We start from the raw sequence: 11,990 nt of genomic DNA, 5'->3' as shown, positions 1-11,990 counted from the left end.
TAAATTAACAATATCTTATCTTATCTTATTTCAAATAACATTATAATACAATGTTTCCAACCGGTTTATCTTATTATTATTATTTTTTTTATTATTTTATTTTTTCTCTCTATATTTGTCAAATTTTACAAATTTACTTGTTTGTTAAATTTACTAAATATTATTTGGTACCAATTTAAAATTCTAAATGGAGTCAGTATGAGAAGAAGAAGTGGTCGTACGGCTACTACAGGAGTATAAACGAGACCTGGCACAGCATTAAAAGAGCGTCCATCGACCAATACTTGGGCACTTGGGACCTGAGATACAGCAGATGCGACATGAACAACTGAACTCTAAGATGGTGTTATGACTCTGGATCGTGCGGCTTGCACAGGGCGTGACACCGTGGATGTATTATTGGACCCCCCCTTATTCTACTTAGTAAACTTACTTCCTCAACGTCAACCCTTTTATAATAATTATTTTCCAGCTAAGGATGCATTATACAACACTTTTTAGGTTTAGCCTCCAGTTTTGAGGCTTTTTTATTGAAATTTTCCAGCTTTTAAGTTAAAAACTAACGGCAAGATTACTTTTTCAAGTTTCTCAACACTGCAGTCTAAAGATTGAAAGTTTCCAGCTTTTAAGTTAAAAATTAACGGCAAGATTACTTTTTCAAGTTTCTCAACACTGCAGTCTAAAGTGCAGGTTTTACGCATCTTTACGAACGCGTGTTTGTTTGCTTCGCCCTCAGTACTTAATACTGCAGTAGCGGATGCTCTCGCATACGGCACTGCAGTTTAAGTGCTTCAAATGGCCGTAAAAAATTAGCTAAATAGAGCCATAGATCTTCGGCATCTTCTTTTCTTCTTTAAGCAACCAGGACGTAAAAGGACGAGATACTGAAACTTTGTAGTGGGTTCAATTCGGCGTTACTAGATAACTTTACGTCGCGAGATTGTTAGTCATTCGCCCACCCAAAATGACTCTTATCGAGTAAAGGTATCTTGTGAAGTCCAATTCTCTTGCGCCTCTGCAGTGGATCAAGACAATACCAACGCGTCGGAGGTCAAAAAATACATTTTTTAGTACCTACAGGTTTTTTATTTAAAAAAAAAAAAATTAAAAAAAAAAAAAAAAAAATCACGGCCGTTTTTATTTCGTAGCAATGAAACAACTGCTACGAAATAAGAACGGTGTGGTCTGCGTGATAAAGAGAGAGACGCATGTGGTCTATGTCGTAGCATGCCCATCCCGTAGTATGTCCCTCATCAGATGAAAAACACAATTCCATTTAGGTGCTGAGTCAACACAAAAACAGTAACCCGTTGAAATATTTGCAATCGAAAAATGAGGACAAATTTTGTCGATGGTGGGATTCGAACCCGGGACCTTGTGCATGGCAAGAAAGCGCGTTACGGAAAAGTTCGAGGACAAGTAGACTTTTTAGCATTCTATCCTTTTCATTTTCCTATTAACTCTACTTACTAACCTTATTTTTGTTGTTTCATCCCCAGGTGAATTTAAAAGAGGAATCGGATCGCTATTTTGAGGAGATTAAACTAAACGACTACCTGTTCGATAGACAAGAGAGAGAAATCGAGTATATTAGAAGCATAAGTCTGGACGAGGTTTTACAATGGGTAGATGTTAATGTGGTGACCAAGTATAAGAAGCTGTCCATACAGATTGTTGGCTCTGGGGGTAAGTTAATTACATGTACACCGATTGATTTCTCGTGAAAAGTTACATAGGAAAGACTCCTTGGTCATCTTAAATACTCTAATGGAAACTCTTGTTGGAAAAAAAAAAAAAATCATGTTGAAATATTTGGAGATATCACAGAGAGGAGAGAGGGAGCAGAGAGAACCTTCCAGTCTGAAAGCAGAAGAGAGAATGAGCTCTGACAAAAATCTAGGTCTGAAGAAACCTCCCCTTGACCCCCTACTACCAAAAACCATGTAAGGGGTCAGGGGAAATGTAGGGGGTTGAGGGGAGGATTCTCCTACATTTTGACCATAGGTTTGAAGTTCGGACTTAATTTACTCATTTCCCCTCCATTTTCATAAGTGGAAGGTCCTCATCGATTCTTCTGTAATAAGTCACCTATTCGCGGTTTGCTCGTGGTATTCGCGGTTGGCTCGCGGTATCTGCAGTTGTTCGCGGTATTCGCGGATTGTTCGCGGTATCCGCGGTTTGTTCACGGTATCCGCGGTTTGTTCGCGGTATCCGCGGTTTGTTCGCGGTATCCGCGGTTTGTTCGCGGTATCCGCGGTTTGTTCGCGGTATCCGCGGTTTGTTCGCGGTATCCGCGGTTTGTTCGCGGTATCCGCGGTTTGTTCGCGGTATCCGCGGTTTGTTCGCGGTATCCGCGGTTTGTTCGCGGTATCCGCGGTTTGTTCGCGGTATCCGCGGTTTGTTCGCGGTATCCGCGGTTTGTTCGCGGTATCCGCGGTTTGTTCGCAGTATCCGCGGTTTGTTCGCGGTATCCGCGGTTTGTTCGCAGTATCCGCGGTTTGTTCGCGGTATCCGCGGTTTGTTCGCAGTATCCGCGGTTTGTTCGCGGTATCCGCGGTTTGTTCGCAGTATCCGCGGTTTGTTCGCGGTATCCGCGGTTTGTTCGCAGTATCCGCGGTTTGTTCGCGGTATCCGCGGTTTGTTCGCAGTATCCGCGGTTTGTTCGCGGTATCCGCGGTTTGTTCGCAGTATCCGCGGTTTGTTCGCGGTATCCGCGGTTTGTTCGCAGTATCCGCGGTTTGTTCGCGGTATCCGCGGTTTGTTCGCAGTATCCGCGGTTTGTTCGCGGTATCCGCGGTTTGTTCGCGGTATCCGCGGTTTGTTCGCAGTATCCGCGGTTTGTTCGCGGTATCCGCGGTTTGTTCGCAGTATCCGCGGTTTGTTCGCGGTATCCGCGGTTTGTTCGCAGTATCCGCGGTTTGTTCGCGGTATCCGCGGTTTGTTCGCAGTATCCGCGGTTTGTTCGCGGTATCCGCGGTTTGTTCGCAGTATCCGCGGTTTGTTCGCGGTATCCGCGGTTTGTTCGCAGTATCCGCGGTTTGTTCGCGGTATCCGCGGTTTGTTCGCAGTATCCGCGGTTTGTTCGCGGTATCCGCGGTTTGTTCGCAGTATCCGCGGTTTGTTCGCGGTATCCGCGGTTTGTTCGCAGTATCCGCGGTTTGTTCGCGGTATCCGCGGTTTGTTCGCGGTATCCGCGGTTTGTTCGCAGTATCCGCGGTTTGTTCGCGGTATCCGCGGTTTGTTCGCAGTATCCGCGGTTTGTTCGCGGTATCCGCGGTTTGTTCGCAGTATCCGCGGTTTGTTCGCGGTATCCGCGGTTTGTTCGCAGTATCCGCGGTTTGTTCGCGGTATCCGCGGTTTGTTCGCAGTATCCGCGGTTTGTTCGCGGTATCCGCGGTTTGTTCGCAGTATCCGCGGTTTGTTCGCGGTATCCGCGGTTTGTTCGCAGTATCCGCGGTTTGTTCGCGGTATCCGCGGTTTGTTCGCAGTATCCGCGGTTTGTTCGCGGTATCCGCGGTTTGTTCGCAGTATCCGCGGTTTGTTCGCGGTATCCGCGGTTTGTTCGCGGTATCCGCGGTTTGTTCGCAGTATCCGCGGTTTGTTCGCGGTATCCGCGGTTTGTTCGCAGTATCCGCGGTTTGTTCGCGGTATCCGCGGTTTGTTCGCAGTATCCGCGGTTTGTTCGCGGTATCCGCGGTTTGTTCGCAGTATCCGCGGTTTGTTCGCGGTATCCGCGGTTTGTTCGCAGTATCCGCGGTTTGTTCGCGGTATCCGCGGTTTGTTCGCAGTATCCGCGGTTTGTTCGCGGTATCCGCGGTTTGTTCGCAGTATCCGCGGTTTGTTCGCGGTATCCGCGGTTTGTTCGCAGTATCCGCGGTTTGTTCGCGGTATCCGCGGTTTGTTCGCAGTATCCGCGGTTTGTTCGCGGTATCCGCGGTTTGTTCGCGGTATCCGCGGTTTGTTCGCAGTATCCGCGGTTTGTTCGCGGTATCCGCGGTTTGTTCGCAGTATCCGCGGTTTGTTCGCGGTATCCGCGGTTTGTTCGCAGTATCCGCGGTTTGTTCGCGGTATCCGCGGTTTGTTCGCAGTATCCGCGGTTTGTTCGCGGTATCCGCGGTTTGTTCGCAGTATCCGCGGTTTGTTCGCGGTATCCGCGGTTTGTTCGCAGTATCCGCGGTTTGTTCGCGGTATCCGCGGTTTGTTCGCAGTATCCGCGGTTTGTTCGCGGTATCCGCGGTTTGTTCGCAGTATCCGCGGTTTGTTCGCGGTATCCGCGGTTTGTTCGCAGTATCCGCGGTTTGTTCGCGGTATCCGCGGTTTGTTCGCGGTATCCGCGGTTTGTTCGCAGTATCCGCGGTTTGTTCGCGGTATCCGCGGTTTGTTCGCAGTATCCGCGGTTTGTTCGCGGTATCCGCGGTTTGTTCGCAGTATCCGCGGTTTGTTCGCGGTATCCGCGGTTTGTTCGCAGTATCCGCGGTTTGTTCGCGGTATCCGCGGTTTGTTCGCAGTATCCGCGGTTTGTTCGCGGTATCCGCGGTTTGTTCGCAGTATCCGCGGTTTGTTCGCGGTATCCGCGGTTTGTTCGCAGTATCCGCGGTTTGTTCGCGGTATCCGCGGTTTGTTCGCAGTATCCGCGGTTTGTTCGCGGTATCCGCGGTTTGTTCGCAGTATCCGCGGTTTGTTCGCGGTATCCGCGGTTTGTTCGCGGTATCCGCGGTTTGTTCGCAGTATCCGCGGTTTGTTCGCGGTATCCGCGGTTTGTTCGCAGTATCCGCGGTTTGTTCGCGGTATCCGCGGTTTGTTCGCAGTATCCGCGGTTTGTTCGCGGTATCCGCGGTTTGTTCGCAGTATCCGCGGTTTGTTCGCGGTATCCGCGGTTTGTTCGCAGTATCCGCGGTTTGTTCGCGGTATCCGCGGTTTGTTCGCAGTATCCGCGGTTTGTTCGCGGTATCCGCGGTTTGTTCGCAGTATCCGCGGTTTGTTCGCGGTATCCGCGGTTTGTTCGCAGTATCCGCGGTTTGTTCGCGGTATCCGCGGTTTGTTCGCAGTATCCGCGGTTTGTTCGCGGTATCCGCGGTTTGTTCGCGGTATCCGCGGTTTGTTCGCAGTATCCGCGGTTTGTTCGCGGTATCCGCGGTTTGTTCGCAGTATCCGCGGTTTGTTCGCGGTATCCGCGGTTTGTTCGCAGTATCCGCGGTTTGTTCGCGGTATCCGCGGTTTGTTCGCAGTATCCGCGGTTTGTTCGCGGTATCCGCGGTTTGTTCGCAGTATCCGCGGTTTGTTCGCGGTATCCGCGGTTTGTTCGCAGTATCCGCGGTTTGTTCGCGGTATCCGCGGTTTGTTCGCAGTATCCGCGGTTTGTTCGCGGTATCCGCGGTTTGTTCGCAGTATCCGCGGTTTGTTCGCGGTATCCGCGGTTTGTTCGCAGTATCCGCGGTTTGTTCGCGGTATCCGCGGTTTGTTCGCGGTATCCGCGGTTTGTTCGCAGTATCCGCGGTTTGTTCGCGGTATCCGCGGTTTGTTCGCAGTATCCGCGGTTTGTTCGCGGTATCCGCGGTTTGTTCGCAGTATCCGCGGTTTGTTCGCGGTATCCGCGGTTTGTTCGCAGTATCCGCGGTTTGTTCGCGGTATCCGCGGTTTGTTCGCAGTATCCGCGGTTTGTTCGCGGTATCCGCGGTTTGTTCGCAGTATCCGCGGTTTGTTCGCGGTATCCGCGGTTTGTTCGCAGTATCCGCGGTTTGTTCGCGGTATCCGCGGTTTGTTCGCAGTATCCGCGGTTTGTTCGCGGTATCCGCGGTTTGTTCGCAGTATCCGCGGTTTGTTCGCGGTATCCGCGGTTTGTTCGCGGTATCCGCGGTTTGTTCGCAGTATCCGCGGTTTGTTCGCGGTATCCGCGGTTTGTTCGCAGTATCCGCGGTTTGTTCGCGGTATCCGCGGTTTGTTCGCAGTATCCGCGGTTTGTTCGCGGTATCCGCGGTTTGTTCGCAGTATCCGCGGTTTGTTCGCGGTATCCGCGGTTTGTTCGCAGTATCCGCGGTTTGTTCGCGGTATCCGCGGTTTGTTCGCAGTATCCGCGGTTTGTTCGCGGTATCCGCGGTTTGTTCGCAGTATCCGCGGTTTGTTCGCGGTATCCGCGGTTTGTTCGCAGTATCCGCGGTTTGTTCGCGGTATCCGCGGTTTGTTCGCAGTATCCGCGGTTTGTTCGCGGTATCCGCGGTTTGTTCGCGGTATCCGCGGTTTGTTCGCAGTATCCGCGGTTTGTTCGCGGTATCCGCGGTTTGTTCGCAGTATCCGCGGTTTGTTCGCGGTATCCGCGGTTTGTTCGCAGTATCCGCGGTTTGTTCGCGGTATCCGCGGTTTGTTCGCAGTATCCGCGGTTTGTTCGCGGTATCCGCGGTTTGTTCGCAGTATCCGCGGTTTGTTCGCGGTATCCGCGGTTTGTTCGCAGTATCCGCGGTTTGTTCGCGGTATCCGCGGTTTGTTCGCAGTATCCGCGGTTTGTTCGCGGTATCCGCGGTTTGTTCGCAGTATCCGCGGTTTGTTCGCGGTATCCGCGGTTTGTTCGCAGTATCCGCGGTTTGTTCGCGGTATCCGCGGTTTGTTCGCGGTATCCGCGGTTTGTTCGCAGTATCCGCGGTTTGTTCGCGGTATCCGCGGTTTGTTCGCAGTATCCGCGGTTTGTTCGCGGTATCCGCGGTTTGTTCGCAGTATCCGCGGTTTGTTCGCGGTATCCGCGGTTTGTTCGCAGTATCCGCGGTTTGTTCGCGGTATCCGCGGTTTGTTCGCAGTATCCGCGGTTTGTTCGCGGTATCCGCGGTTTGTTCGCAGTATCCGCGGTTTGTTCGCGGTATCCGCGGTTTGTTCGCAGTATCCGCGGTTTGTTCGCGGTATCCGCGGTTTGTTCGCAGTATCCGCGGTTTGTTCGCGGTATCCGCGGTTTGTTCGCAGTATCCGCGGTTTGTTCGCGGTATCCGCGGTTTGTTCGCGGTATCCGCGGTTTGTTCGCAGTATCCGCGGTTTGTTCGCGGTATCCGCGGTTTGTTCGCAGTATCCGCGGTTTGTTCGCGGTATCCGCGGTTTGTTCGCAGTATCCGCGGTTTGTTCGCGGTATCCGCGGTTTGTTCGCAGTATCCGCGGTTTGTTCGCGGTATCCGCGGTTTGTTCGCAGTATCCGCGGTTTGTTCGCGGTATCCGCGGTTTGTTCGCAGTATCCGCGGTTTGTTCGCGGTATCCGCGGTTTGTTCGCAGTATCCGCGGTTTGTTCGCGGTATCCGCGGTTTGTTCGCAGTATCCGCGGTTTGTTCGCGGTATCCGCGGTTTGTTCGCAGTATCCGCGGTTTGTTCGCGGTATCCGCGGTTTGTTCGCGGTATCCGCGGTTTGTTCGCAGTATCCGCGGTTTGTTCGCGGTATCCGCGGTTTGTTCGCAGTATCCGCGGTTTGTTCGCGGTATCCGCGGTTTGTTCGCAGTATCCGCGGTTTGTTCGCGGTATCCGCGGTTTGTTCGCAGTATCCGCGGTTTGTTCGCGGTATCCGCGGTTTGTTCGCAGTATCCGCGGTTTGTTCGCGGTATCCGCGGTTTGTTCGCAGTATCCGCGGTTTGTTCGCGGTATCCGCGGTTTGTTCGCAGTATCCGCGGTTTGTTCGCGGTATCCGCGGTTTGTTCGCAGTATCCGCGGTTTGTTCGCGGTATCCGCGGTTTGTTCGCAGTATCCGCGGTTTGTTCGCGGTATCCGCGGTTTGTTCGCGGTATCCGCGGTTTGTTCGCAGTATCCGCGGTTTGTTCGCGGTATCCGCGGTTTGTTCGCAGTATCCGCGGTTTGTTCGCGGTATCCGCGGTTTGTTCGCAGTATCCGCGGTTTGTTCGCGGTATCCGCGGTTTGTTCGCAGTATCCGCGGTTTGTTCGCGGTATCCGCGGTTTGTTCGCAGTATCCGCGGTTTGTTCGCGGTATCCGCGGTTTGTTCGCAGTATCCGCGGTTTGTTCGCGGTATCCGCGGTTTGTTCGCAGTATCCGCGGTTTGTTCGCGGTATCCGCGGTTTGTTCGCAGTATCCGCGGTTTGTTCGCGGTATCCGCGGTTTGTTCGCAGTATCCGCGGTTTGTTCGCGGTATCCGCGGTTTGTTCGCGGTATCCGCGGTTTGTTCGCAGTATCCGCGGTTTGTTCGCGGTATCCGCGGTTTGTTCGCAGTATCCGCGGTTTGTTCGCGGTATCCGCGGTTTGTTCGCAGTATCCGCGGTTTGTTCGCGGTATCCGCGGTTTGTTCGCAGTATCCGCGGTTTGTTCGCGGTATCCGCGGTTTGTTCGCAGTATCCGCGGTTTGTTCGCGGTATCCGCGGTTTGTTCGCAGTATCCGCGGTTTGTTCGCGGTATCCGCGGTTTGTTCGCAGTATCCGCGGTTTGTTCGCGGTATCCGCGGTTTGTTCGCAGTATCCGCGGTTTGTTCGCGGTATCCGCGGTTTGTTCGCAGTATCCGCGGTTTGTTCGCGGTATCCGCGGTTTGTTCGCGGTATCCGCGGTTTGTTCGCAGTATCCGCGGTTTGTTCGCGGTATCCGCGGTTTGTTCGCAGTATCCGCGGTTTGTTCGCGGTATCCGCGGTTTGTTCGCAGTATCCGCGGTTTGTTCGCGGTATCCGCGGTTTGTTCGCAGTATCCGCGGTTTGTTCGCGGTATCCGCGGTTTGTTCGCAGTATCCGCGGTTTGTTCGCGGTATCCGCGGTTTGTTCGCAGTATCCGCGGTTTGTTCGCGGTATCCGCGGTTTGTTCGCAGTATCCGCGGTTTGTTCGCGGTATCCGCGGTTTGTTCGCAGTATCCGCGGTTTGTTCGCGGTATCCGCGGTTTGTTCGCAGTATCCGCGGTTTGTTCGCGGTATCCGCGGTTTGTTCGCGGTATCCGCGGTTTGTTCGCAGTATCCGCGGTTTGTTCGCGGTATCCGCGGTTTGTTCGCAGTATCCGCGGTTTGTTCGCGGTATCCGCGGTTTGTTCGCAGTATCCGCGGTTTGTTCGCGGTATCCGCGGTTTGTTCGCAGTATCCGCGGTTTGTTCGCGGTATCCGCGGTTTGTTCGCAGTATCCGCGGTTTGTTCGCGGTATCCGCGGTTTGTTCGCAGTATCCGCGGTTTGTTCGCGGTATCCGCGGTTTGTTCGCAGTATCCGCGGTTTGTTCGCGGTATCCGCGGTTTGTTCGCAGTATCCGCGGTTTGTTCGCGGTATCCGCGGTTTGTTCGCAGTATCCGCGGTTTGTTCGCGGTATCCGCGGTTTGTTCGCGGTATCCGCGGTTTGTTCGCAGTATCCGCGGTTTGTTCGCGGTATCCGCGGTTTGTTCGCAGTATCCGCGGTTTGTTCGCGGTATCCGCGGTTTGTTCGCAGTATCCGCGGTTTGTTCGCGGTATCCGCGGTTTGTTCGCAGTATCCGCGGTTTGTTCGCGGTATCCGCGGTTTGTTCGCAGTATCCGCGGTTTGTTCGCGGTATCCGCGGTTTGTTCGCAGTATCCGCGGTTTGTTCGCGGTATCCGCGGTTTGTTCGCAGTATCCGCGGTTTGTTCGCGGTATCCGCGGTTTGTTCGCAGTATCCGCGGTTTGTTCGCGGTATCCGCGGTTTGTTCGCAGTATCCGCGGTTTGTTCGCGGTATCCGCGGTTTGTTCGCGGTATCCGCGGTTTGTTCGCAGTATCCGCGGTTTGTTCGCGGTATCCGCGGTTTGTTCGCAGTATCCGCGGTTTGTTCGCGGTATCCGCGGTTTGTTCGCAGTATCCGCGGTTTGTTCGCGGTATCCGCGGTTTGTTCGCAGTATCCGCGGTTTGTTCGCGGTATCCGCGGTTTGTTCGCAGTATCCGCGGTTTGTTCGCGGTATCCGCGGTTTGTTCGCAGTATCCGCGGTTTGTTCGCGGTATCCGCGGTTTGTTCGCAGTATCCGCGGTTTGTTCGCGGTATCCGCGGTTTGTTCGCAGTATCCGCGGTTTGTTCGCGGTATCCGCGGTTTGTTCGCAGTATCCGCGGTTTGTTCGCGGTATCCGCGGTTTGTTCGCGGTATCCGCGGTTTGTTCGCAGTATCCGCGGTTTGTTCGCGGTATCCGCGGTTTGTTCGCAGTATCCGCGGTTTGTTCGCGGTATCCGCGGTTTGTTCGCAGTATCCGCGGTTTGTTCGCGGTATCCGCGGTTTGTTCGCAGTATCCGCGGTTTGTTCGCGGTATCCGCGGTTTGTTCGCAGTATCCGCGGTTTGTTCGCGGTATCCGCGGTTTGTTCGCAGTATCCGCGGTTTGTTCGCGGTATCCGCGGTTTGTTCGCAGTATCCGCGGTTTGTTCGCGGTATCCGCGGTTTGTTCGCAGTATCCGCGGTTTGTTCGCGGTATCCGCGGTTTGTTCGCAGTATCCGCGGTTTGTTCGCGGTATCCGCGGTTTGTTCGCGGTATCCGCGGTTTGTTCGCAGTATCCGCGGTTTGTTCGCGGTATCCGCGGTTTGTTCGCAGTATCCGCGGTTTGTTCGCGGTATCCGCGGTTTGTTCGCAGTATCCGCGGTTTGTTCGCGGTATCCGCGGTTTGTTCGCAGTATCCGCGGTTTGTTCGCGGTATCCGCGGTTTGTTCGCAGTATCCGCGGTTTGTTCGCGGTATCCGCGGTTTGTTCGCAGTATCCGCGGTTTGTTCGCGGTATCCGCGGTTTGTTCGCAGTATCCGCGGTTTGTTCGCGGTATCCGCGGTTTGTTCGCAGTATCCGCGGTTTGTTCGCGGTATCCGCGGTTTGTTCGCAGTATCCGCGGTTTGTTCGCGGTATCCGCGGTTTGTTCGCGGTATCCGCGGTTTGTTCGCAGTATCCGCGGTTTGTTCGCGGTATCCGCGGTTTGTTCGCAGTATCCGCGGTTTGTTCGCGGTATCCGCGGTTTGTTCGCAGTATCCGCGGTTTGTTCGCGGTATCCGCGGTTTGTTCGCAGTATCCGCGGTTTGTTCGCGGTATCCGCGGTTTGTTCGCAGTATCCGCGGTTTGTTCGCGGTATCCGCGGTTTGTTCGCAGTATCCGCGGTTTTGCTTTTGTTTTTTTTTTTTTTTTTTTTTTTTTTTTTTTTTTTAAGTGGCAGGATTCTCAATATTGAGCTCTTCCACACAACACTTCTGATGTTCTCATAAAATATACCATCCATTCTTTCTTTGTTTCAGATGAAAAACCTGCCGAACCTGCAGAAGGCAGCGCAAAACCAAACCATATCAAGAACGATCACAAACGTAAACTATCCGATTCTGAAGACCTTACTAACCTAGTGAACAGCAAACAACCAATCAAAACAAACTATCGAGTAACCAACATCGAAGGAAACAGTAACCACTTAACCAATAGTATTCAAGGAAATAGTAACCAAAGGAATGCGGTTAGTATAGCCAATGATATTGAACAAGGCAGTAACCAAACTGAACTGATTGTTGGAAATGGCACCGTTACCACTCCTGCTAAGTTAGATTTAGAAAGCACACTTGAAAATGAGCTAGTAAATGGATTGGAGGACAGCAAAGGTCTTACGAGAACTAAAAGAGAAGGTTCGGATAGTAGTGATTTAGTGATGGAGTATTTGGTACCTAATGGTGATGATAGGTTTGTCAAAGATATCAAGCAGTATAGAAGGACGTTGGAAGTCTATCCTGTGATAAAACTCAAATAATTAATATATCAAATGCGCCTATTTACACCTATTACCTGATAATGCCTTTAAAAAAAAACTGGGTGTTTCAACGCTTCCTGCCTCGGTGGTGTAGTGGTCAAGGCGCTCGCCTGGTAAACAGGAGGGCGTGGGTTCATTCCCAGCCGAGACTTTCTTTGTTTCAGATGAAAAACCTGCCGAACCTGCAGAAGGCAGCGCAAAACCAAACCATATCAAGAACGATCACAAACGTAAACTGTCCGATTCCGAAGACGTTAGTAACCTAGTGAACAGCAAACAACCAATCAAAACAAACTATCGAGTAACCAACATTGAAGGAAACAGTAACCAATTAACCAATAG

At 52.6% G+C, this 11,990-nt stretch overlaps 1 protein-coding gene across 1 annotated transcript in view; it reads left to right on the top strand.

Annotated features, from left to right (window-relative positions):
* Positions 1-11,711, top strand: part of LOC103522971 — a gene marked incomplete at its 5' end in the record, with an annotated part of 20,237 nt that extends 8,526 nt beyond the window's left edge. The window contains 2 exons of the mRNA XM_008488052.3: positions 1,500-1,686; positions 11,152-11,711. Of these exons, the coding sequence (XP_008486274.1) occupies positions 1,500-1,686; positions 11,152-11,648 (684 nt within the window). The remainder of the gene's footprint in view (positions 1-1,499; positions 1,687-11,151) is intronic.
* Between the last annotated feature and the right edge of the window lie 279 nt (positions 11,712-11,990).

Source organism: Diaphorina citri, unplaced genomic scaffold, assembly GCF_000475195.1.
Source record: "Diaphorina citri unplaced genomic scaffold, Diaci psyllid genome assembly version 1.1 scaffold13406, whole genome shotgun sequence".
Lineage (NCBI taxonomy): Eukaryota > Metazoa > Arthropoda > Insecta > Hemiptera > Psyllidae > Diaphorina > Diaphorina citri.
Note: the sequence above shows the minus strand (reverse complement) of the source record. Positions and strands in the feature narration are given on the sequence as shown.